The sequence below is a fragment of the Daphnia pulex genome, chromosome 3 (genome assembly GCF_021134715.1).
Source record: "Daphnia pulex isolate KAP4 chromosome 3, ASM2113471v1".
In the NCBI taxonomy this organism is placed as follows: Eukaryota; Metazoa; Arthropoda; class Branchiopoda; order Diplostraca; family Daphniidae; genus Daphnia; species Daphnia pulex.
Window position 1 is genome coordinate 8,908,085 of NC_060019.1, and position 25,003 is coordinate 8,933,087.

Below are 25,003 nucleotides of genomic sequence, written 5' to 3' on the forward strand. Positions count from 1 at the left end.
TTTACTGAACGGCGCAGTGTTGGTACGGTACTTGATGTTGGCTTGAAGTCAAATATCTAGAGTCCAAAGACGAATACCTTCGGAATGATTCGACAAGATTGAGCTGACTGACAGAATTGTGAGGCAATCAGGAGTTGCACAGCATTGATATGACGATTTATCTATTGCTATTGACTCGTGAGAAAAGTGGACAAAAAAAAAGAGAGAAAACTATTTCTTATTTTTTATTGCGCGGTTGATTTGTTTATTTAACCTGAAACTAGGCTTGTGTTCTAGTTATTCAAAGCACGGCTTATGAGGAAACTTTATTTGTACCCCATACCCTTTCCTGATATGCCTGCGAACGTTTTCAAGTATACATGCGATGCAGGACTATTCCGGTGTTTACAACTTTCCGTTTTCAGCTTATCAGAGTACCACGTAAGTAAGTTGTTTGCTCAGTTTACATATTCCATATGTATTATGTTCCCTTCAAAAGTACTTTGATCTGAAATTTATGTAACCTTTGCTGCTTGACGACTAGACAGTTGTGCTTGTCAACAGCTGCAAAACTGTTTTGTCAAAACATTTCGCATCTTTTTCGCTTGTTCTAGTCACGAAAGTTTTCTTATCGTTTTGCATGAATCTGTTACGTTTATCTGTTTCTTGTTGTTTCTTCCAACCAAGTGATTTTTGCTGTTTTTATTTTTTTCCATCGGTCATTATCAGGAGACTCGACTTGTTTCAATATCCTGCCTGCACCTCCTCTTATCAATCACGAATCACGAATGGGCGACAAGAAGGAATAATCGTAGACTTTGACGGTTTCCATGGGTGAGTGAGTTTGTTTTAGTGGGTGGTGAGAGGAAGAAGCCAAAAAAAAACAAAATGCACATAACTCAGTGTGTCTAGACCTTGATAGCACATATGGACACCAGCTGTAGGATTTCACCAGGCGCATTGTGCGTGTTCTCTCGTCTGTTCGCTCCAGCGCTTCGTGCATCAATAACGTTGAGAACAACATCAGAGTTTTCTCATCATTTCAAATTGATTTACTTTCGCACTCGAGACCTTTAATTTTGTTTAGGATCAGTTTCTTTACTTCCTTCCTCGCACAACAGTTTGAAAGTGGCGAACGTCTCCGGTTTTTCCCGATCATTCCAGTTCATTCTCGTTTTCCCCGCCCCTTTTTTTATTGCCTTGAAAACAAGGGATTTGTTTTTGTCTGTCTCTTAATAAAAAGGGATTTAGACTCTCAATCTTGAAGGCTGAGCTGAAAAATTGAGCGTCTGAAAAGTGCGACTTATTCGGTTGGTTTCACTGATAAGAGCAAGGAGTTCACTGAAGTCACAGGAATCCAAGTATCAGCAGCCCATCATGTTTCCCCTGCTGTGCTGGACAACTTGCTAGACCGGACATCTTTTTTTTATCTCATGGTGGATGAACAAAAAGTGCGCGCATTAGAATTATCCGCATCATGAATTTGGTGACGTTTTTCTTCATCACAGCCGTCGCTGGATGCCTAGTCGTGTTCTCTTCGGCGACTCTCTCTCCGACTTGCCAATGGAAAAGTGCAACCGGGACCGGAAGGAGGGCTCAGAAGGACAAGAATAGCCTAGACTGCTCTTCGCCGTCCATCCAATTACGCTACAAAAGGAACGAATTTCATGATATAGAAGCGGGGAGGATTCCGGCGTGGGTAGGACCAGACGGATTAATGCGAGTTCCATCGGCTTTGCCTTACTTGACTTCATCGGATATCGCCGCTTCAAGTCCGGAGGCTTTATCACATGGCACTAACAACAGCCCTTACGGTATTGTTTTCCTACCCGAAATCTCCTCCTCCCAGACGGACGACGCCGAGTTTGAAGGGTCAAACGAACAAGAAGATGATGAAGAAGAAAGTTCGTTTCGTCGACTGTTTAAGTTAGCTCCTCTATTGTCAAAGAAGGGATCCCAGACAGCTGGCCGTAATCTCTATGAATTCTCCCCGTCTACTAACAGAGAAGATGTCAGTTTCGCCGAATTGCTAGTACCTACGGCCACGCATTCGGACGGCTCAGATATCTTCCAATTCGAAACCTACGGTAATGTAAACTCTTTCTGTACTTTGCTATTTATTAAAGTCGATGTTTGTCGTTGCGGACTAATAACGAGATGTTTTATGTATATCTACAGTATATTGTTCTAATAAGTTACACTTTGACAAAATTAGATCCGTCTAACTCGTATCCGACGGAATTTGACGCTTCCGACATCGATCTACCGTCCGGCTGTTACATCGTGCCAGTCGTCCTAGAAGATGATCCGCCAGGCTATCTCATGTGCAACGACAGTACCATGACCAAAATTCCATCCGACTTGCCACGACAAGTTGCGCTCTCCATTTTCGAGATGAATAATACGAACGTCGAGACTCTGGCAAGTGGAGACTTTCGACAGCTGGACGTCGTCACTATAAAATTTGACAGTAATGCTCAGCTGGTCACCGTCGAACTTGGCGCTTTCGACGGCGTCACCAGCCTCCACTCCCTTTACATCGAACACAGTTCGATCAGCACGCTGAATTGGCAAGTGTTTGACGGGTTGGACGGGCTGGAAATGCTCTCGCTAAAAGCTAATCTGATCAACTTGACGGAAATGTTCAAGACTACGCCAGGCGACGAGGACACGTGTGTCCTGCCTGATCTTCATTTCCTTGATTTATCGGAGAATCCTCTCGGATCTCTCAATCAGTACGCCTTTTGGCAGCTGCGTGAGTCGCCCATCGTGGAGCTCAGTCTTAAATCGTGCGGACTCGCTTTCATCCATCAAGGTAATACCCTATGATTTAATTTTAGAATAATTCAACTGCCCCTTGTATGAGTAACGGAAAAGGCGACAGCAAGTGCGTCGTTACAGCATTGATCGCTTGATGTGAAATTGACACATCTCCTGTTCTCCTTGTTCAGATAGTAGCGGGCGCCTTGACCGTCAAGTCGTCTCCAATGACATGGCAACAATTTCACTCTTTTTCTGACTTAGATAAAGTAACATGACGAGATAGTCTCTTGGACACTTTAAGCGTAGGCAAACTCGTTGCGAACTTCTGATAACACCATCCCGGGTCTAGTGTACATATTAGTATTAGAAATCGCCCATCGAATGAGGTGGGAGAGACGTGATTGGTTGGAGAACCGACTGACACGTGAACAATCGATGGGAGATAATTGCATAAATTGACAGTGACCCCGTTGTTCTCCGGTGTAGGCTGCAATAAGATAGATATTAGGCTCGTAGTACTGTTTATTCATTCGATTACATAAGACGACTATGTCTCCGTTTATAATGAACTATTCCTGAACACGAGTTTTATTGAGTTCATGGCAATCTTCTCGAAGTTGACTTTCGTGGGCGAATCTCTTTGTTATCCCAGCTTTTAATTATATTTTAGATTGACGATGACAGTCGGCTGGTAAATTAGCTTTGAACTATGTGACATAGTAGTATTGTTTTCAACAGCGATGCGTCATTTCATAACCTAACTCTATTTGCTCTTTATTTTCATTTTGTCTCTTGAACAAACAAGATGCATTCGAGCCATTGTCCTCTTTGAAGCACGTCGACTTTTACAACAATCCCAAATTGGCGTCCATCTTCTCGCACGAGATGAAAGCCCCGAGTTTACCTCCTTCCATCTTTAAACTGGGTCTTGGCAACAACCGTTTCGTCCAGAAAGTACCGTTGGCGATGCTGCAGAACATATCACGTTCACTGGTGCAGATTAATTTGTCAATCAATTATTACTTCCTCCTCTCGGAAAATGTGTGGCCTTCCATTGAGTTTGACAACTTGACAACCCTCATTCTCGAATCGTGCAGCATCTCCGTCGTCAACGAAACAGCTTTCCAGAATATGCCTAAACTGATCTATCTCTACATGGGCAAGAATCAACTGACACAGGTGGCCCCTTACACTTTTCCGCAATCGCTTCAGCTATTGAGCGTCCGGCAAAATCCACAAATGAGCGGATTGTTTACCATGTCCAAAGACAACTTTGCCGGAATGACGAATCTGCAGTGGTTGGATATGAATTCAATGAGTATCAACTCGAAGAACCTCTCGGCTGATGCCTTTCAGGGGCTCAACAATCTCTGGTACTTGCAAATGCGTAATTCAGGACTCTTCGAAATCCCTTCCCGTTTCTTCTCTTCTCTGACGAAACTTGTGGTACTCGATCTCGGCGAGAACTCCATCAGCACGCTACCGCAACAATTCTCTGTCGGCCTCACGAACGCCCTCATGCTTTTCTTGGACCATTGCTCGTTGGATTTCCCAGCAGAAATTGATTACAATTACCAGCCATTTCGCGGGATGAAAAATCTGTCCATGCTCTTCCTGAGTAAAAACAGCATTAGCCAGTTCACCCCCAATTTGGTGGCTAATCTTAGCCGACTGTATGCTTTGCATTTGAACGGAAATCAACTCCACACCTGGGAATTTGGTACAACGGCCTACATGCCCCACGATGCTGCCATCGCCCTCTCCAACAACAAAATTCAGTTTCTACCTAACCAAACTTACGAGGAATTCTCCCGGGTAGCAGCCATCGATTTGAGCGATAACGCTCTCATCTGCAACTGTCAGGTAATAGTAATATGTCACATGTTATAAAAACAAAAAAAAAAAAAAAAACTCCTCAATTATTTCTCCTTACTGCTGGCGACTCATTATTTTTCCGACTACAGTAGTTCACTATTTTGCATCTCTTAAACCTAATCGTAGAACTTGATAGGCAGCTCGTTATGATTATTACTAAAATTGCACGCTGAGAATGAGCATCAGTTCTTGTCAGACCGTTTCACAAGTTACTTGTCACTAATAACGAGCTGGCTGTGTCGAGTTGAAATGTCCCGCGATGTTGACGAATGAGTCTTTCTTTCTTTTATAGTTGGTTTTACTCGAGTTCTTTGTTTGACGTTTCAGACTCTTGATTTGCTACGACTGGCTAATTCTACCAACACAACCGTTTTAAATTGGAACATAGAAGGTGCTTACACCTGCACCGACACATCTACCGAACCATTTGTCATCAAAGAGATCCCACTCATGTCAGAGGAAGAATTTCAATGCAAGAGTGAAATCATCCCATCTACAGTCGGGCCCGATCCTGAAGACAATACGGACACGGTTGCTATTGTGTCGTCGGTCGTGGGTGCCATGATAGTTGTTCTAATTTTCGTGGCAGCTGTCGCAAGTTGTTATTTTAGACGTAACAAAGGCCAGAGGAAATGGTTTTATGCCAGAAACCAACTCATCATGCCCAATGATGGCTTGGGGGCGAAAACGGACGACGACGACAAAGAGTTCGAGTTTGACGCTTTCATCTCGTTCAACGAACAGGATCGCTCCTGGGTATATACTCATTTAGTGCCACAGTTGGAGTCGTCGGATCCCTCAGATTCAGGAGGTATTTTCGTCACAATTTCAAAGATATTTCATATGGCTTGTGTACTGATCTTCTCATTTATAGATTGTGCAGTCAAGCCGTTTCGCCTGTGCATCCACGATCGAGATTTCACGGTTGGTCAGCGAATTACGGAGAATATTATCGAGAACATTGCCAAAAGTCGCAAGGTATGCCTTGCAACTAACACTGCATCGCTTAGGCGAATCAAATTTGTAATGGTTTGTTGTCTTTGTGTTTTTGTAGGTGATTATTGTTCTGTCTCGTGGTTACGTCGAAAGCAAATGGTGTCAGTTCGAGCTGCATTTATCGCAGCACCGTTTGCTCGAGTCAGAGCGACGTGACGCCTTGGTCCTTATCCTTCTGGAGGATGTGCCTAAGCAACAGCAGAATGCCGGACTGAGATATTTGATGAGTACGAGGACTTATCTGGCCTGGCGGAGTGACCAGGAAGGACAGAAAATATTTTGGCTGCGGCTCCGTCAAGTGTTGACGGCACGTAACCGTGATTCAAACCCCATAGTCACGCTCTCTGCGAGCACCTGAATGTGGAAAGGATTATTTTGCTTCCCCCTCGTTATGTCCGTCCTGGTACGAAGGACATGATACATTTACGATACTAAGATGAAGAACAGGTAGAATTTACGTATTTATACCGTTTTTCATCGCTATTCTACTCGTCGAATTTTCATCGAATTCTCGTCGCTAAAAACGTTGTCAAGAACCAATTTATAAGGTGTATCTTTTGCCTTTTGGTATGCGACCATGACATTAGATCAAAATATATATGTTACGATTCTTTTAATGATTTAGCATTTATAAGTTCGTGATAACAACACGTTGATTTGAATACTATGGGATTCACTACTACTATTTCACTTCGTTAGTACTTCATACATCAGTGGAAAAATAAGATGTGCTTCACAGAGAGATTAGACGAGCTATAGTATTTAAATTCCCGACCGTGTAAACGCGTACATCACATCTTTTACTGTAGTACCTGATTTTTGAATGTCGTTATAATGCTCAGATAAGTGTATACATTTTGTGCATAACGCTACCAACGTTTAAATGCGAATATATAATACTTATTTCATTCAAGTTTTGAACAATTTTCATTTTAGACTATTTGTTCTAGATGTTTCGTTTCACATTTGATCTAGACTTTCCCTTGCATTGCGTCACTTTGACGTAGTTAATAATCTTTGCCAACCTCTTTCTATCGTGGCAGTGTGGATAAGATGTTTGATAATGTTATTTTGATCCAGGTTGTTATTTATCAAGGAATGTACTAAACGCTTATTATTGATTCAATCGTTGAGAAAAAGAAGAGGCCAACGTTAAGTAAACTTCGTACGTCCCAGTACACCTCTTTGTGCAAATAATCCTAGATAAAAATGCGGAGCAGACTAGCGAAACATTTTTATTTACGGTACGTATGAAGTTGTTGGAAATGGAACTCTTGTTGGCGGTGTCGACCGTTCAACTTCCAAGATTGAGATAAGAGATGACACCTTTGTTGTTGCTAGTTCGTCCTTATATTTCACACTGCCGTATAATACAGCATTTTGGTATTTCAATAGTTGGTTTAGGGTTGAGTAGGGTAGGGAACAATAGATTGAATGGGAAGAGAGGGTAAAATTGGGGCCCTCTGTTGAGGTCCCTACAAATTACACAGAATTAACAATAGCAATAATGTCGATCACTGTTGGGATGCAATAAATTCCCAACACACTCCCCAGTAGAGCCCGTTCAATTGGCTCGACATCCTGATCGACTTGATATCCGTTGGATTGGAGATCTGAAAATGCGGTTGAAGATGGATGGCCTGGATTAAGAGGAGCTGTTTCGTTGACTGGCTACGGATTCAGTTAATTGTCCATTCCATTTGATTCCGATTGAGAGTTGGCTGACTCTTTGGAAGTTTGCCACCAGGATCCCATACCGATTGGTGTGTGTTGGAATCTTCTTCAATGTCCTTTAACACAAGAATATTTTTTAGTAGATGTGAAACGATTTTGTTTGGTACCTGGGTTAACGAATAAGAGAACAGCAACTGGTTGATGAGATGTTCTTCTATACTTGGTAACCTTGAGATGCGTTTAGGAGCTGGTTTTACTGGCTCCAAGCGCTTCCGTTTCATTGAGTTTTGTTGATTGGCCAATTCCGGAAGAATTGCTGCTTGACTGCACGGCGATCTGAACTTCGGAATGATTTCTTGGTTGCTTTCTACGTTTGTTGAATTGACAAATGCAGCGGCTTCTTGAGGATTTTCTTTCGAAGCTTCCTGGATTTCTGGCGACGATGATAAATTTCCAGAAGAAGAGAAGTTGGTTTGTTTAAGTTGACTCGGAAAAGAGTTAAGTGTTTCCAGCGATGCAGCTGGCCTTCCCGAGGGGAAAAAAAGAAAGGTAGGAATATCCTTTTCTTTGGAGCCGGCTGGCGGAATCCTAATAATTGAATCTTTAGTTTTTAGACAATTGAATGTGTCAGGAACTTCTGCTTGATAAGTAGGAGTTTCTTGATGACTAAGAGAGTGAGGAGCTTCTGCCGGATTGGCTGGAGCTTTTTGAAGATTGAGAGTACCAGGAGCTTCTGCCGGAGTAGCTGGAGCTTCTAGAATAATGAGAGGACGAGGAGCTTCTGCCGGAGTAGCTGGAGCTTCTTGAATAATGAGTGTGCAAGCAGTTTTTTCGTTGCTAGAGGAGCTCAAGAGATTTTTGGACTCCACTGCATCTACACCATCTAAGTTTGCAAATTTGAGGTTAGTTGCTTTCAGCTCGTCTTCAAACCTTTTTTCGTCTTTGTTTCCACTGGATTTGACCGGAATATCTGAGATTGATAGCCCTTTTTTTGGTCGTTGTTGGAGACTGGCTGTTCCAGGCTCCTTTTCCATCGGGACTTCTTTTGACTGGGCTGATTTGACGTTTTGGTCGCTGTAGCAACTTTTCGCGTTCGATGATGGGATTTTTTCTGCTCCTTCCAGATTTGCTGAGTTTTCTAACTTTGAAACAAAGGAATTATTTTCTTTTATTTCGTTCCTTTCAAACCTTTTTTTGTCGGGATATCCGTCTGGCCCATCCGGAGAATCCGAGAGTGAGTCTCCTTTTTTCGGTGGGTGAGGGAGACTGGCCGTTCCAGTCTCTTTTTCTTCCGTCTGGATATTTTCTTTTGACTGGTATGAAGGGGTGTTTTGAAAACTACAGCTTGTTGTCGTAAGCGACGACACTTCTAGTGGAGTTGGGTTTGGCACTAATACTGCTGCAAATTGAGATGTTGAGAGGGTTTTGAGAATTGACTCTATTACTGGATTTGTTTGAGAAGCTGGCTCCTGAGAAGCTGTTGGTGATAAGTTGACATCTCCTGGAGCGACGGGCACTGAAAAGGCTGTTGAGATGGCTGCGATCACCTGACTGATTATGTCCCGATTGAGTTGTGCTTGGGTTGCTGCCTGGTTTGCTGCCTGGGTTGCTGCCTGATGTTGGAGAATTTGGAGCATTCTTTCTCTGTCCTTCTCCCATTCTTCGTCATCTGCTTCCTTTTCGAGTTTGTCTAACCATTCTCTTCGTTTTTTCTTTAAGATGTGAATTTTGGCGACAATAACATCGTCCATTGTTTGGTACATGGTGTCGATGTCTGCATTGATCTCTTCTTGGTCTTCGCCTTCTTTGTACATTTCAGCCTGGACCCTTTTTGAGAATATCTCATAAGTTTTGTAGAATCCATCTAGCTTTTTTTCTAATTTTTCGACTTCGATAAACGCTTCCAACGTCATTTCTGTTGATTTGTACGTTTCGACGAGGTTAATGATACGGGTGATATGCTTTTTAATTAAAGTTCTTGCGTAATTTGGAGCCATTGTGAGTTGGAGGTGGCTCCTAAGGAGCTGCTGAGAGTACGAAAAGAAGATAATTAGTTTAAATTAATGTTTTGATTAAGTTGATTAGCCTTTTTGTTTGTTGTTCTGCTCGGTCTTCGGAGATTCGTGGTGCCGAATTAAATTCTGCTGTCTTTTCCACTTTCTTTGAATTCCTTTATGTGAAGATATCTGCAAAAACTGAATGATTTTGGAGCTAGGGTAATTTTCTAGCTCCTTACAATCCCACAAACGGCATAATAACAATTTTTAGGAAAGAGAATTTAAAGAGTTTTTGCCGCAAGACGGCGGTTTCTAATTCCCAATTTTGTGCTCAGAGGGCGCTTTGTGCCTTCTCAGAAAAAGAGAAAGATTTCCCTTTAAGCAAACAAAAAATGCAAGAGCGTAAGAGCGCGAGATTTGTTTCGAAATGGCGGAAGGCCTTTGTAAATAGAGAGAGAGAAAAAAAATTCAAGTTTTAATCACCCTAAGGCGCACACGAGGCGAACGCGTTGAAAGGGTAGAGAATTTTCCCGCGTTTTTTCCAGTTTAAAGGGGAAACCGGCCTAGCCCCCCAAAAAAGAGAATATTTTTCTGTCGTATTTAGAGAGATCGTTGTGCCTTCTGAGACAGAGAGAGATTTACCCAAATGATTGAATAACAAACAATGCAAATTAATTCAAAAAATGAGAGAGATTTGTTTTCGGGAAATGGTCTAAGGCCATAGCAAAGAGAGCGATAATTTATTTAAGTCTTTTCACCCTGGGGCTCACACGAGGCGAACTCATTGAAGGGTTAGAGAAGTTCCCGCGTTTTCCCAATCTAAGAGGTAGGGAAGCAAGCCCCCCCAAAAAAAAATTCTTGAAAGGAAAGAGATTCCCGCGTTATCCCATTTTTAAAGAACGGGCAGTGAACCCAATCAGCTGAGATTCGTTTTTACAATGCCGGGAGGCGTATCAAGAGATAGAGAGGGAATTTAACCTAAGGCTCACACGAGGTGAACACGTTAAAGAGGTAGGGAAGTTCCCAAGTTTGCCCAATCTTAGATATTGGAAAGCAATATCCCCCCAAAAAAAAAAATTTGTTGAAAGGGAAGAGAGAATAATCAACTTAGGCGATGATAATTTACGTGACAAAAAAAGAAATCCCCCTTCAAAAATGATTTAGGAATCCTATTTTAATTTTAAGAAACTTTGAGGAAATATTTTAGCTTTAATTCAAGAGAGAGAAGAAAAATAATTTACTGTTTAGAGGGATCTATTTGCTTACTAGACCCCTGAGAACAAGTTAAACTCAGAGAGAGAGAAAAAGATTCTAATAAATGACTGACCTGCCATAATTAAACACAATTTTCTTTGATAAATGGCGGCAATGATTAAGCAAAAGGAGATAACGAGAGAAAGATTTGAGTGTGATAGAGCGAAACTAACTTAACACTGGTTGGAGAAAACTCCAGTTCGAAGGACCATGTTGGAAATGGAACTCTTGTTGGCGGTGTCGACCGTTCAACTTCCAAGATTGAGATAAGAGATGACACCTTTGTTGTTGCTAGTTCGTCCTTATATTTCACACTGCCGTATAATACAGCATTTTGGTATTTCAATAGTTGGTTTAGGGTTGAGTAGGGTAGGGAACAATAGATTGAATGGGAAGAGAGGGTAAAATTGGGGCCCTCTGTTGAGGTCCCTACAAATTACACAGAATTAACAATAGCAATAATGTCGATCACTGTTGGGATGCAATAAATTCCCAACAGAAGTCTTGACTCTCAGTTTATCAGTTGTTAAATCTCCTCTGGTTAGAACTGGTGTTGTGTGATAACCTTGAACTATGTGCGTTAGTGACTTTATGCTGAAATTCAGTCGTTGTGTTTTTTTTTTTCATTTACTGAAATGCACGTTGCATATTATGCAATGCAACAATTCTTGATAATTTGGGTCTCGACGGAACTTCTTGGATTGATGTTACTACACTGTTGTGTTTTCACATTTTCGATTTCGCGTTACTAATAATTGTTTTCTTCAACTGTTATCTACAGTATGTTATTTATGTGTTCCACTATTTAAAAAAAAAAAAATGTTTTCAAACTGGAAGGACAAAAAGCACACCTAGATGTCGTAAATATGAATTTCATCGTAGCCGTAAGGTGACACTACTATCGGATGTTTTCTTAATCCTTATCTCCTTTTTCCTTTAGTCTAATAATTTCTGCTTTCACATTTAAAAAAAATTGGAGCACATGTTTTTTTCTGTAGCACTTGTTTTCATGTATGTGTCATGTCTTTTCATTAAGGTATTCTTATATTTATACTTATTTGGAAGACAAGTTCAATGATGGAAGGGAGGGGAACTTATATGGAACTTTACAATGTTGTGTTTGTTTAGAAGATACATTAATACTATGAACCCATTTAACTAGATAGATTGATTTAGTTTGATTAATTATGTAACCATTCACTTTGATGAATTGAAGACTCAAGTAACATGGTTGCTGTTATTGAGGTAATAGAGGTAAAAATCCTTACATCGATCTTACATACTGTTTCTAGTGATGTCTTCAGAATGACTCACATGACTTAATATATTAGTTAGATAATTGTTGTTATTGATGTGCCCATTCTATTTTTAGGTTAAACATAAATACATTGGTTCATGAATATTGGTAACCCCAGAGGACTTATGTAACAGGATATATGACCAGAAAAACTGATAGCAAAAGGGAAGTGATATCAGCATGATAAGATTTCTCAGAAGACGAAACAACAACGACTTTGTCTGCGCGTAAAAAATCCTGCTGTGTCATCATAGTCGCAGCGTGGGATATATATTCCCTCTTCGATCGTCTTCTGGACAGTTACTCAAGATCAAAAAATGAATATTTCGTTCAACGGTTGCGGGTTCATGGTTATGTATCATCTTGGCGTGGTGGAGTGCTTAAGAAAGTAAGCTGCTAAGTTATTTCATGTTCTTATTAGTTATTTGTAGTTTATATGTGTAGACATGGACCGGCAGATTTGCATCTGAAAAAAGTGGCAGGGGCTTCGTCGGGCGTCATCCCTGCTGTGGCTCTTTTGTGCAACATATCAATAGGTAAAACAGCAAATTTCAACTTAAAATTCTCCATTATATTGCGACCAAATAAGCTTGTCATGTGTGCTATCAAAATGACTAACTACCACCTGGAACTTAATAACGGAAATTTTTAACGTTCGCAGTTCAATTTAGCACTCGCGACTAATTCTTTATTAGGAATAATAAGAAACCACAGTATAATATGTTAGCCCACTTCGTCAAACTATGGATATTCGAATTTTTATACTTCACAAACTATAGAGAATATACTTATTTTTTTCTTTTTCTTATTACGACGAAGAAAAAATCACGGATCATATTCTCAAAATCGCTGAGTTAGCTCGCAGCCGATTGTTTGGACCTTTTCGACCTTTCGCCCCATACATGAACGATCTTATAAGACAGGGACTTGAAGAGGTAAAATTTCAAAATGAGTACCTTCAGATAATTTGCGCTATCGCGTTGTCGGACATTGTGTATGGCATAGGAAACTTTGCTAACTTCGTGTGATTTTTAACAGTATCTTCCTAGCGACGCCCATGTGAGAGTGAATGGAAAGATTCACATCTCTGTGACACGGGTATATGACGGAGGAAATATCATTCTAAAGAACTTTGACAGCAGAGACGAACTAATCCAGGTTTGTTTTAAACAAAACCATTTTATTAATCATTAAATTACCCCAAATTTTTATTCTAGGCTCTAACATGCAGTTGCTATCTCCCGTTTTTCTTTGGTTTGATTCCTCCGAAGTTCCGCGAGGTTCACTACATGGATGGCGGTTTAAGCAACAATCTTGTTGTCCTTGATGAACACACGATAACCGTATCTTTCTTTAGCGGCGACTCACACATATGCCGTAATTTTTTTAAATTAATTTGTTTGAAAATAATTTAATCAATTAATTTTTGTGTTTTACCATCTAGCCCAAGATAAAACCAACCCAACATCAATTTACGTGAGCGTTGCAAACGTTATGTTTATGTGCCTGACCTTATGTCTTATTCTATTTTATTCTGTTATAGAAAATCGCCAATTTAAAAGTTGAATTGTCCTGGACCAACGCGCAACGACTTGCTCTGTGCATGTTTCCCCCCGACCCGGAGGTGTTAACATAGAAATTGTTATTAATTGAATATGCGTTGCCAATTAATATTTAACCTTTGATTGAACGCAGACTCTATTAAAGACTTGCCAGCAGGGTTTCGACGATGCCCGGTTGTTTCTTCAGCGAAACAATCTGGTCGCGTGTAACCAGTGTGTTTTTTCAATGTACCCCGTCGTGGGCAATGATCTTACTAATATTATCAATTGTCTGGAGTGTGATATCTTGAAGAACGTGAGTTTTTTCTTCTTAGTTTCTTTCTTATGATTAATCTTTTAAATGTGTTATCACTGATTCCAACTCTCTTAAATTATAGATGCTGAAAGTTGGTGGTTTATCAGAAGTGGTCACTATGACCCTGGTGAGCGCCGTTACACAAGCCAACCAAGGACTGATGAACAGGATTTTACAACACCCGAAAATGCGGCTATTGACATTTTTAAGCGTCCCCTACATCATACCAATCGATGTTGCCTTCGGTATTTTAATCAGGTGAGATCTAACTCTAAACTGAATCCAATACAATATATGATGTGCAATTTTAAGAAATCGTTTATTCATGCTCTAGGTTTGCTGAAAATGCTTCGACAATCTCAACAGTAGGGACAAACTTGAAAGAATTAGTAGATTTCATCTCGGCGTTTATGAAAAGAACCTCTTAATAGTTGCAGCATTCTGCCTTCCTTTAATCAGCCAGCTATTTCATTTTTCGTTTGATTGGGTTTAAAACTAATATAGCTTCGTTGTCGCTTATAGAATACTAACAAATTTGCTCTCATTAACACTTGATGCAGTTTTTTGGGTTCTGTGTGCCGTCCTTTATCTCAGACTCTCAGCTAACTTCGATTGTGGTAGTTTACGCCGTTTTATAAGAATTTTTAATGTATATGCTCTAAAAAATATTATTGATTGTTAAATTTAAAAACATTTATCAGCCATGCTTCTGTAAATGCGTAAAAAAAGAACCGTTTTCAGTTTGCGTATGATTATGATCCATGCTAAAAATGTTTAAAATAACGTTTTGTAAGTATTTCTTTTTTTTTTAAATGTAATTAGCCTATTCTTATTAAGATGTGAAATTCTTGGAATTTAAGTAATCGATGATTAAGAACCTTGAAAAGTAAAAAATGTAAGTGAGCCAGTGAGGGCGCATCGCATGCGGCCATGTTGAATATTTAGTCTTGAACTGTGGTGACAAAGAAGAGGTAGTCGTTAATGACAGTGAATCTTTTCATTATTCCACATTTTTATTTTTTCTTCTTCTAGCGTTAACTGTTCTCATTCTGGCTCGCAGAATCATTTGAATACGACTAAGGATGGCCAATTTGGATAATTGTAAATTTGTTACTCTTGTTGAAGGAATTAAAAAACCTGTCAGTAATATGTATGCTGTTGTTAGCTGTGTTGTTCAAGTAAGTAATAATTATAGTTTAAAATTAGGATTATTATAGTTAACATTGGCTACATGTGAGGAGTCTAGGAGCCGAAAATAACCCGTAGAAATACCCTTCATGGAATCTGCATTTTAGTTGATCCTTCATGTTATGAAGGTTCTGTTCAGCGTGAAGAATTCTGTATTCAATTTTTTACTCCCTTCAATAGCTCTGCACCCATAATAGAATGTGGTGATGTTTTGGTTCTTCGAGGAATAACAAAGCAGCAAAGCCTTAGAAATCCTGAAAAAAGTGAATTTCTTCTCAGAAGTGACACAAATAACATGATGGTGGTGTTTCCAAATGGAAAGAGAGATTTAGTGCGAGTAGGCAGTGGCTTGGGCCCAGTCCCTAAAAACATAACTCCGGATAACTTATGGTGTATTGAATCCCTCAGTAATTGGCATAACAAAATCTGTATGGCTCCTTGCATTCTGACTGTAAGTCATATTTTGTGGGTTGATATTTTGTGCTGAATTTTCATTCCACATTTTCTATTTTGAACAGTCAGTTAAGTCACCAGCCATGTCCTCTCCAGTCAACTGGTCCACAAAACTAAAACAACAATTAGCAGAATTGGATGTGTACTCCTCAAGACTAAGACTGGAACAACAGCCTTTAGCCAGCTCTTTTCTTTCTGAAACGGCAACAAAATTAAGGGAACTCATCAACTCAGAGACATTTCCGAAACACTGTCAGGACGACCGTGAAAGTGAGTTGGGAAGTTCTTCGAAAAAAATCAAAAGAGGCTCTATATAGCTTGGCGGCGAAACACAACAACATTTTACATCTCTTTGATCTGATAGTAAGTCATGTGCTTCTCAATACTAAGTCTGCTTATCGTTTGTTTTTTAACTTCCCAAGTTCACTTTAATTGAAACTTTGATCTTTGTTCTTAGCATAAATAATCAAGATGTGTTTGGGACCTTATAATGGTTTCCGTAATTTCGTTGTTTAAGCACGATTCATTTTTCATTGATTTTGATGTGCTGCAATATTATTTTGTTAATCGAGAATAAACAAAACTTCCTTTTAGATGCTACTAGTAATTTGCCAGTCATCGGACATCATCGGACATACTATACTAAAAGTTTGGCCTATGAAATTCATAAAACAAAGGTTACTGCATCCCTTTCTGTAATTGTCGATTAGCATAAAGTGGGTGATGATTAACCTCGTTTTATATCAACAGAAAATATTTGTTGTCCGGTCTCATCCAATCCATGCTTGGAATATACCGTTGCGTTGCCCCTACGTATTCCAGTTCAACTTTTAGGTATGGATTTTTGTTGTTTTAACCCTTAGAGTAGGTATGTTATTTCTTATTTTGCTAAAAAATTAAGGCGTTATCGACAGATGGGATTAAAACAAGACCAAAGTTTATTTTATTTATCACACAAATGTATTATTCAATTGATTTCTTAGTTCCATCAGCGAAGCAAATGGTAACTAAAACAACTGTTCAGAACATCCCAAAACATATAATAATTACTTTTTACTTGTGCTGTTATTAATCTTCAAAAGCTTCAATTTTGCCGTAAAAATCCTTTTCCTGTTTGTTTTATCTCAAGGTTAGTCTAAATCTCAAGTAAATGAAATCGCGTGCAAGAATGAAACAACATTTAAATATAAGTACACAGCAATAACACGTTGAAGGGAAGACTGAAAGCTTACTAAAGAAAAATTATGCCCCGAGGAAGTCGACAATGTTGGCGAATTAGGTGGGGATGATATTATTAGTTCATCTTGTCGTTTTATGAAAATGCGTATTGCAGATGTCTTAGTCACTTGAACTACAGTTGGAGGAGTAGAAACGGTTTGTTTCTGTAACTGGACAGGGGGCAGCATTAACTCTTTTGACCGGTTGCAAACAAACAGGTTTTCCATTTGTGATTAATTCCAAATGTTCAAGGAAACTATTTGGGCGTTTGGGTTGAGATTGAGAGTGGAAAGACCGTGTGAGATTTTGAAAATCTGTCTTTGGTTCTTCTACGGATGGAACTATAGCAGTTTGGCTGGCGACTGACAAAGAACATGACGCCGATTCTGAGCGACTATAAACAGCAGGAGCTGAATAGTTATTGTGCTGCTCCTCGATGTTAGACTCTCCAATGCGAAGAGCAGAGACAGCAGCAGCTGCAGCAGCTGCTGTGATGGTTGGACTAACTGGACGACAATTAATCCTCGAAGCATCTATTCGAATTTTCAAATGTGACATCAGTGTCGGAAGGGTAGGCCTATTCTAGAATTTTTACCGTGTTCCACTGTAGCGCAGGTGTTAGAATACTCAATTTTTATCGATGAGATATCTGATAAGACGAGAGTAGTACCGAGTGGAAGGTAAATTGGTGCAGTGAGAGGTAGGTCCAGAGGCAGAGTTGTTTCTTTCAAGTCTACTCCAAGTTTGTGGAGATTCTTCTGAAGTTTTTCTTGGCGGATCCTAAGTGCTTGGTCCTTTTTAAATTTACGCCGCCGTTTTTCTTCTTGGGCCTTGAGCGCTTTTTTCTTATTGGCGTTTCGTCGAAGTTTGCTTGTTTGAGCTCGAAATTTCTTCTTCGTATCAACAGAGAGTTTCGCTGTTTTGGCATTCTTAGAAGAAAAAAAAATATTGTAATTGTAGATCAAAATTGTAATCAAACGATCAACTAAATGACGCGCATTTCCTGATAATTACCGAAAGTCTGTATGATTTTGGATTAGCCTTACGCACAATCTCCTGGCTACCAACTCCAATGAGATCTCTAAAGAACGTAAAATGTTCTAATGTAAGCCTGCTGCTTATTTCATTCACTAACAAAATAAAATTGTTTGATTGATTAAAATGTAAAATGTAAATGAAATTAGTTTTATATGTACTTACAATGGTTTGATATCTCTGGTCCTGACCGAAGTTTTTTTCCTTCTGGTGAATGGTAGTAGACATCACAAAGTATTTTTGAATTAGAGTTCGTACGATAGACAATCTCGCGTTTCCATCCTGAAAATCGATTTGAACAGTGAAAGATACCTCAACTGGATCTGCTAAAAATTTGACATACCTTCCTTAAAAGGTTCTTTTAACAGCGGCGATGTAACATTACTTGCAGTTAGTTTTTGTCTCTTCTTTGATGTCTAAAAGCAAAAAGCATAACATATGAAATTATAATGTGAAATTAATTTAATGCTCCATTACTTTAGAAGGTTTTGGTTGAATCGAATTTGATTGCTCTGGTGAATTGGCATTTTCTACCCGTGCTGAAGAATTTCTGAGTTGTGGGATGGACTCAACAGCATTTAACCCATGCTTCTCTTTAAGGTGTTTATTAAAATGGATTTTCAAAACCACACATTTATTTCCTTTGAAAAAAACCCCACAGATTTTGCACTTGCTTTTTCCAATTTTGTCATTGAATTCGAAAAACTTTTGAATCTTATTGTCTCTTTCATTACATTTAGACAACATGGTAACATATTCCTTTGAATGTTTTTCCCTCAAATGATATTTTAGATTGGTAATGTTCTTTCCTTTAATGGCTACGCCACAGCCACTTGTAAGACAAGTACTTCTCCCTTCACTGAAAGCAAAGTAACAGTGGACTGGATCAAGGATATTAATCATTTCAAATGCCATCTAGAAACTTCTTATCTGCATCCCGAGATTTGGACACCTTCCACAAAAGCACACTGTATGCTAAATATATGTATTCAAAACGCGTCAACGTGTCCTCCGTTCAAACAAACTAAACATGAGTAAAACGAAAGTTATGTTGCCAACTTGCCATTGCAAATCATCAAACTTAACACAAAAGCAAACAAATATCAACAAAAATTGAAATCATAAAGCACATACTTTTATGATATTTTTTCACATATTATTTATTTAATCTAATTTATTAAAATTAGTTAGATGAGCTAGACTGTCACTAGGTGGCTAAATATTTTAGTGTGTTTAGGGATTGAACTATTCAGCTCTAGTGTGTTGGTTTCTAGAGCGATGTAGGGGGGTGGGTCATCAAACTGCCAAAGTGCTGAGACGACTGACGAAACAGTCTTTCTTTTGCTGTCGAGACGCTGTCCGAGAAGGTTTGAATTTCATGGCTGGGTACTTTCTTACGTGACATTTCTGATCCTAGACATGGTAACTCCATCTTTTATTCTCTAATTTTATAAAATGTAATTTTTTGTGTGGTTGTGTTAGTAATTATGTTGCTTAGCTTTTTAATTCAAGACTTTGTTAACATTTTGTGACTTTGTTTCAAATAGTAATTGAGTTTTATTATTCTATTAACCATTGAGTAGTAAAGTCTGAGCTTGCTTGGGTTTTGTTTTGCAAATTGTTGAAATTTCCAGTGGAATTATGCCAAGAGCTTTTGCAGACATGCACTTAACTTGTTAGAAAACTCGGGTGGGTTAGCATTTTGCCTAAATTTGAGTCTTATGTAAAAAATAGTGTGCTACACATGTGTTTTTTGTTAGAAATTGAGTTAAGACATTGAATTTTTGATTTAGATGACATTTTACAACAACTTTATGTTTCTAATTAAGAGCTTTTGTGAAAAGATTTGCTCAATAGAATTGTATTTTTTTTTATATATAAAACAAATTTGCCCTTTTTTGTATTTGAAAATGTAATTGGTTCATTGTTTTCCTTTGAACTTTGATTTATAGGATTTCTTGGTTTAGTTGTTGGAGCTGCCAATGGTGTTGATGCAGCGTACATGGTGTGAGCAGTGGTTTTCCAGTCATTTTCCAGTTGAGATGTCTTGAAATAGAGCTTGTGCAGACACTCAGTTCAACATCATATTTCAATGTGATATTTACCTAATGTTGGTGTTCTTGCAGTGTTGAATGGTTGTGCAAAATAGTTGATGTTGCCTGGTGGCTGTCGGACATGTTTTATCGGCTGCCTTTTGTCAATGTGTCGTCTCGTCTCTTGCCACCTGTACACACGTTAAGGTAATGCTGGATGAATAATTTTATTTAATTATTGACTGGTAACTAAATCTCCGTTCTCATTTCAGTTCAATCGTACGCCACCGTTCCAGACTTGATCCATTGGTGAAGCCGAAAAGAGGTTGCTGAAATTCAAGACTGAAAAATTAATTAGACTGGACAATTTACAAATGCATATCTGTTGTCCCTTTTCCCTGAGTAAACAGCATGTCCGCCGTTGGTTATTCGTCTGGTCGAAAGGGAAATAGCAATGAGAAGTTCTGATGTATTTTTGGAGAAAGACTTGTTTGATCACGAAGTAATTCTCCCTTGTGTTTCGCGATCAACTGTACCACCTTTATATAACGTTTCAACTTGTTCGCTCTTCACATGTATATGACAAATATCAATACTATTACTTCGCTAACAATAAAATATGAAATCAAACCTATTTTGTTCTTTATTCCTATGAAAAATTAAAAATTTTATAACCTATTTTAAAATTATATAATTAATTTCCTGTCCAAATTTTTATTATTTTTTTCCGCTTTATAAAAAAAACCACCATATTATTTATTTACTAAGTCTTTTTTGATAAAAATTGGCGATGTTCGATTATCCCTTGTTTTTTTTTAATTAGAAAAGAACAATTCTTTTAATATGTATTTTATTTTTTTATTTTTTACAAACATAACCACATGTAAATTTTATGGCCCCCAGGGAGGGGGGGGCCTGTGACTTTCCCAACCGCGATAATAACATGTGCCGTTATTATTTTGTTGGTGCAGAAAGCCGGAATTTAATCTAGCAGTTGTCGACTGTGTCAAACCTGACATAGATCAGGTTGCCTCAATCGTATACTGCACAATAAAAACGCCAAAGACGACAGTGAAACCATTTCAAGACTGCAACACAGGAAATCACTGGTAGAGCAAAAAAAAACACGAAAGAGAACAGATTTCAAACACAGGATAACATTGGCAGGGCAAATACACAAAATGCAAACAGAAAAATATTTAAAGTCAGCGACCCGGATATCACTGGCAACTTCAGGCTAGTTCAGGATACCGCCAGCACAGCTACTTCTGGATAACACTGGAACCACACGCTGCATACAACAGTTCAATTAGTCTCCATCACATCTTTCACCACCTGGCTGCAACAAGGTAACCAACAGCGGACCTATTCAAGAAAATCAAAAAATTACCATCGGGGAAAGACAAGCACAATTACACAGGACTCTTAATGAAAAAAAAGAATACCAGGAGTAAGACAAAGCTACGCAGTCCAACAGATCTCTCCGATATCTCAAATTTTACAAAGGAAGTCATAGTTGGTTGGCATCAAACTGGAATTTGATCTCTAGTCATATTAACAAAGAACTTTAGTAGGAAATTGGATACAAATAATTACTTTTGCTTTTGCATGGCACGAGACATACGACTGGGTGCAGGCAGCAAGACACACGAGGCACGACATTTCAGCAAAATGGACAGGCTTCCGAGTTAGATTCTGGTTTGACAAAGTGGTATTGAAATCACCTATCAATTTACACATCGAAATTTAACATTAAGTAACCCTAAGAAATTAACAAAAAATACCTTTACATTTTCACCATGGGAATTTTGGGAAACGTCACGACCAGCATGCAGCATCCCACTTCTCATTCGTCAAGGAACAAAATGGCCGAAGACGCTCGCGCCACCTAGCGACAGCCAATTGGATTGCTTCCTTGCAGACAGCACGCAGCAGCTAAATTTGCAATTCCTCACGCCTTTCACAAGCTGGCACGAAATGAATCAATTGGGGATGGATTACTCCAGCAGCTTTCCCTATGACACAACATACAAATGATTTAGTTAGCTATTTCAGACTATACTTTTTCAACATCAAATGTAATTATTTACAGAAAGTATGGGTATGATAGCAGCAGAGAATTGGATCTGGGGATGTCTTCAATATCTTGAAGATTTACTATGACTTAACACTGGAACTTAACCTGAAATATTAATGTAAACATTAAATGACTGTAGAAACTATTTAGCTTTGGAAGACATAGCTTACATTATTGGATTGGACCATATTTGATCTCTATATTGTCACAAGCACCTAGCTCACACAAAAACATCAGCTGAAATTTTTGAAAACATGAAGTCAAGAATGCAATAAGAACCATTAGCTTAATGATATGGTAAATGTTATGAATTAAAAACGGTTTAACTTAGCTCAAAATCCTAATCTAAATATTTGTTTTGATTTTTTGAAGTAACTTTAACTTATGATGTGTAACATGTAATTTAGGAGCAGACAAAGTTTCCGAAGAGGATTCTATTCTATAGTAGGGCATTTAGCCCAGACAAACTGTCACATTCCTATGCTGCTCTCCAATTATCAATGGTCATTGACACCTACAGAAAAAAAAAAGAAGAAAGAAAGATTTATCGCAGGTAAGGCACAGTGCAGAATGACAGGAATAAAAAGCTAAAAGGCAAAAAGGGTGATACCTAGAGGTAGCAGAAGACGATATTTCGTCAACAATCTGGAATCACTGACAGACGAGAGACACAACAGCGAACGTCATGCTGCCTTCCGCTCATTTTTATCACCTTGGGTATTTCGTCTGTTGTGATGCTGCGGTGGTGGCTTTTTGGTGAAGACTAGATACAAATTTGGAGGAGAGAATATTACGTGAGTATCAAAGCCTTTTCTTGTTAGTTCTTTCAATTAAGTGTCAACGAGCCAGAGCGGACATTGTTTTCATGTTATTGTAAACGTTTCTTTTTTCTGGCACTAGACGGCATAGCCTTTGATCATTTTCCACTCAGTTTAATTACGTTTACTTTGCACATCTCTGAAGAATTTTCTCAATGCTACTTAAAAAAAATTTGGGGTGATACCTGTCAGTTTCTGTTTCAGCAATAAAGCTCACTTGTTAGATTTTTAATAATTTGTTTTTTTTTTCTACTTCCGGTTTTCTCATATCTGTCAGTAGTTCAGTAAATATTTATCTGACGTACAAAAGAACCAAATATTCGTTATCCTCGTTAAATTTGTGGCAAAGTCCATGTTTTATTTTGTACGAAAGCGTACTTCCGGTTTTGAGAATTTTCCTGAACTAAGCTAGTAGCAATAAAAAGCGTTCTTTGCAGCAAACAGGCTCACGTGTTAATTTCTATTTCAACAGGTTAGTTCAGGAAAATTCTCGATTTTGACCAAAATTTAGATTTCGTTTAATTCACATTTGATCGACCCCAAATTTCACGTAGATCACGAATATTTGGTTTATTTTGACGATAGCTCAATGTTTAAGGAGCTATTGCTTACTTCCGGTATACTTCCGGAAAAGTTGCTTAATACTAGCAAGTGAGCTTTGTTCTCTGTAGAATTCTAAAGACTCCATGCTAATTTTAAGCAAAGAGAAATTGTCTTTTTGATTACTTTTATGACTTGCGACTATTCTAAGGCAAGTCCTTTAGATATTGAGTTTGGAATGTGTCAAATAGATGGCGTGAAAGAATGTTGTTTGTTATATGGGCTTATGACGTCAAAAGTTCAGCGACATCTTCTTCGAAAATTACCAATGAATTCGTTGGTAAATTGACTAGATTTCCTGTGTTATTTGTTTGGCGTGTGTTCTTTCATTATTTCTCATCCATTTCCAGGAGAAAATGTGAAAGGTTCATGAAGCCTGTACTGTCAACTATTGTGAATCCTGGTGTCCTAACTGAATATGTCATTCTAATGACAGAGTGGTAACAACCAATGCTAGATTTAGTACAGTATTGCTGGAACATCTTTTTCTTATTGTCTTCTCATCTTTTATTAGGATTCGAAAATTTACCGTAAGTCTGAAATAGCTAACTAAATCATTTGTATGTTGCGTCATAGTGAAGGGTGAAAGGCGTGAGGAATTGCAAATTTAGCTGCTGCGTGCTGTCTGCAAGGAAGCAATCCAATTGGCTGTCGCTAGGTGGCGCGAGCGTCTTCGGCCATTTTGTTCCTTGACGAATGAGAAGTGGGATGCTGCATGCTGGTCGTGACGTTTCCCAAAATTCCCATGGTGAAAATGTAAAGGTATTTTTTGTTAATTTCTTAGGGTTACTTAATGTTAAATTTCGATGTGTAAATTGATAGGTGATTTCAATACCACTTTGTCAAACCAGAATCTAACTCGGAAGCCTGTCCATTTTGCTGAAATGTCGTGCCTCGTGTGTCTTGCTGCCTGCACCCAGTCGTATGTCTCGTGCCATGCAAAAGCAAAAGTAATTATTTGTATCCAATTTCCTACTAAAGTTCTTTGTTAATATGACTAGAGATCAAATTCCAGTTTGATGCCAACCAACTATGACTTCCTTTGTAAAATTTGAGATATCGGAGAGATCTGTTGGACTGCGTAGCTTTGTCTTACTCCTGGTATTCTTTTTTTTCATTAAGAGTCCTGTGTAATTGTGCTTGTCTTTCCCCGATGGTAATTTTTTGATTTTCTTGAATAGGTCCGCTGTTGGTTACCTTGTTGCAGCCAGGTGGTGAAAGATGTGATGGAGACTAATTGAACTGTTGTATGCAGCGTGTGGTTCCAGTGTTATCCAGAAGTAGCTGTGCTGGCGGTATCCTGAACTAGCCTGAAGTTGCCAGTGATATCCGGGTCGCTGACTTTAAATATTTTTCTGTTTGCATTTTGTGTATTTGCCCTGCCAATGTTATCCTGTGTTTGAAATCTGTTCTCTTTCGTGTTTTTTTTTGCTCTACCAGTGATTTCCTGTGTTGCAGTCTTGAAATGGTTTCACTGTCGTCTTTGGCGTTTTTATTGTGCAGTATACGATTGAGGCAACCTGATCTATGTCAGGTTTGACACAGTCGACAACTGCTAGATTAAATTCCGGCTTTCTGCACCAACAAAATAATAACGGCACATGTTATTATCGCGGTTGGGAAAGTCACAGGCCCCCCCCTCCCTGGGGGCCATAAAATTTACATGTGGTTATGTTTGTAAAAAATAAAAAAATAAAATACATATTAAAAGAATTGTTCTTTTCTAATTAAAAAAAAACAAGGGATAATCGAACATCGCCAATTTTTATCAAAAAAGACTTAGTAAATAAATAATATGGTGGTTTTTTTTATAAAGCGGAAAAAAATAATAAAAATTTGGACAGGAAATTAATTATATAATTTTAAAATAGGTTATAAAATTTTTAATT

The 25,003-nt window shown here is 38.6% G+C and overlaps 3 protein-coding genes and 2 long non-coding RNA genes across 20 annotated transcripts; 3 read left to right on the top strand and 2 right to left on the bottom strand.

Moving 5' to 3' along the window:
- The first annotated feature begins 67 nt into the window (after positions 1-67).
- LOC124191271 (toll-like receptor 4) lies at positions 68-6,526 on the top strand. 3 transcript variants are annotated; one of them, XM_046584397.1, is made up of 7 exons: positions 206-420; positions 709-1,905; positions 1,984-2,066; positions 2,195-2,794; positions 3,548-4,605; positions 4,945-5,595; positions 5,672-6,526. In XM_046584397.1, exons 2-7 carry the CDS (start codon positions 1,457-1,459, stop codon positions 5,969-5,971), a joined length of 3,141 nt encoding a protein of 1,046 aa, XP_046440353.1. In that variant the 5' UTR covers positions 206-420; positions 709-1,456; the 3' UTR covers positions 5,972-6,526. The 3 variants fall into 3 exon arrangements, with proteins under 3 accessions (XP_046440351.1, XP_046440353.1, XP_046440352.1); XM_046584396.1 differs by having other exon boundaries at positions 220-420; positions 709-2,066; positions 4,945-5,428; positions 5,492-5,595; XM_046584395.1 differs by having other exon boundaries at positions 68-420; positions 709-2,066.
- A 4,894-nt stretch (positions 6,527-11,420) lies between these two features.
- LOC124191275 (patatin-like phospholipase domain-containing protein 2) lies at positions 11,421-20,249 on the top strand. Of its 10 annotated transcripts, XM_046584405.1 has the most exons (18): positions 11,421-11,549; positions 11,911-12,223; positions 12,280-12,371; positions 12,655-12,770; positions 12,874-12,993; positions 13,053-13,212; positions 13,280-13,311; positions 13,379-13,459; positions 13,531-13,692; positions 13,775-13,950; positions 14,027-14,663; positions 14,725-14,870; positions 15,061-15,331; positions 15,399-15,696; positions 15,928-16,010; positions 16,084-19,008; positions 19,539-19,826; positions 19,892-20,249. In XM_046584405.1, the coding sequence occupies exons 2-11, from the start codon at positions 12,153-12,155 to the stop codon at positions 14,118-14,120; spliced, it is 1,104 nt and encodes a 367-aa protein (XP_046440361.1). In that variant the 5' UTR covers positions 11,421-11,549; positions 11,911-12,152; the 3' UTR covers positions 14,121-14,663; positions 14,725-14,870; positions 15,061-15,331; positions 15,399-15,696; positions 15,928-16,010; positions 16,084-19,008; positions 19,539-19,826; positions 19,892-20,249. The 10 variants fall into 10 exon arrangements, with proteins under 10 accessions (XP_046440361.1, XP_046440360.1, XP_046440359.1 ...); XM_046584404.1 differs by having other exon boundaries at positions 14,027-14,870; positions 14,939-15,331; XM_046584403.1 differs by having other exon boundaries at positions 14,939-15,331; positions 15,928-19,008.
- Positions 16,254-18,501, bottom strand: LOC124191273. The gene is made up of 6 exons (XM_046584399.1): positions 18,064-18,501; positions 17,930-18,002; positions 17,752-17,868; positions 17,566-17,681; positions 17,147-17,480; positions 16,254-17,084 (listed from the first exon to the last, which is right to left on the bottom strand). Exons 1-6 carry the CDS (start codon positions 18,499-18,501, stop codon positions 16,672-16,674), a joined length of 1,491 nt encoding a protein of 496 aa, XP_046440355.1. The 3' UTR covers positions 16,254-16,671.
- Positions 20,250-20,451: 202 nt separating the features above from the next.
- Positions 20,452-22,595, bottom strand: LOC124191286. Its single transcript, XR_006873367.1, has 6 exons — positions 22,307-22,595; positions 21,867-22,210; positions 21,710-21,801; positions 21,404-21,634; positions 21,216-21,343; positions 20,452-20,984 (listed from the first exon to the last, which is right to left on the bottom strand). It is a non-coding gene; the product is annotated as an uncharacterized LOC124191286 (long non-coding RNA).
- LOC124191285 lies at positions 22,476-24,828 on the top strand. 5 transcript variants are annotated; one of them, XR_006873364.1, is made up of 5 exons: positions 22,476-22,490; positions 23,465-23,554; positions 23,691-23,876; positions 23,937-24,064; positions 24,296-24,828. It is a non-coding gene; the product is annotated as an uncharacterized LOC124191285 (long non-coding RNA). The 5 variants fall into 5 exon arrangements; XR_006873366.1 differs by lacking the exon at positions 22,476-22,490 and adding an exon at positions 23,288-23,394 and having other exon boundaries at positions 23,966-24,064; XR_006873363.1 differs by lacking the exon at positions 22,476-22,490 and adding an exon at positions 23,289-23,394 and having other exon boundaries at positions 23,691-23,870.
- Positions 24,829-25,003: the final 175 nt, after the last annotated feature.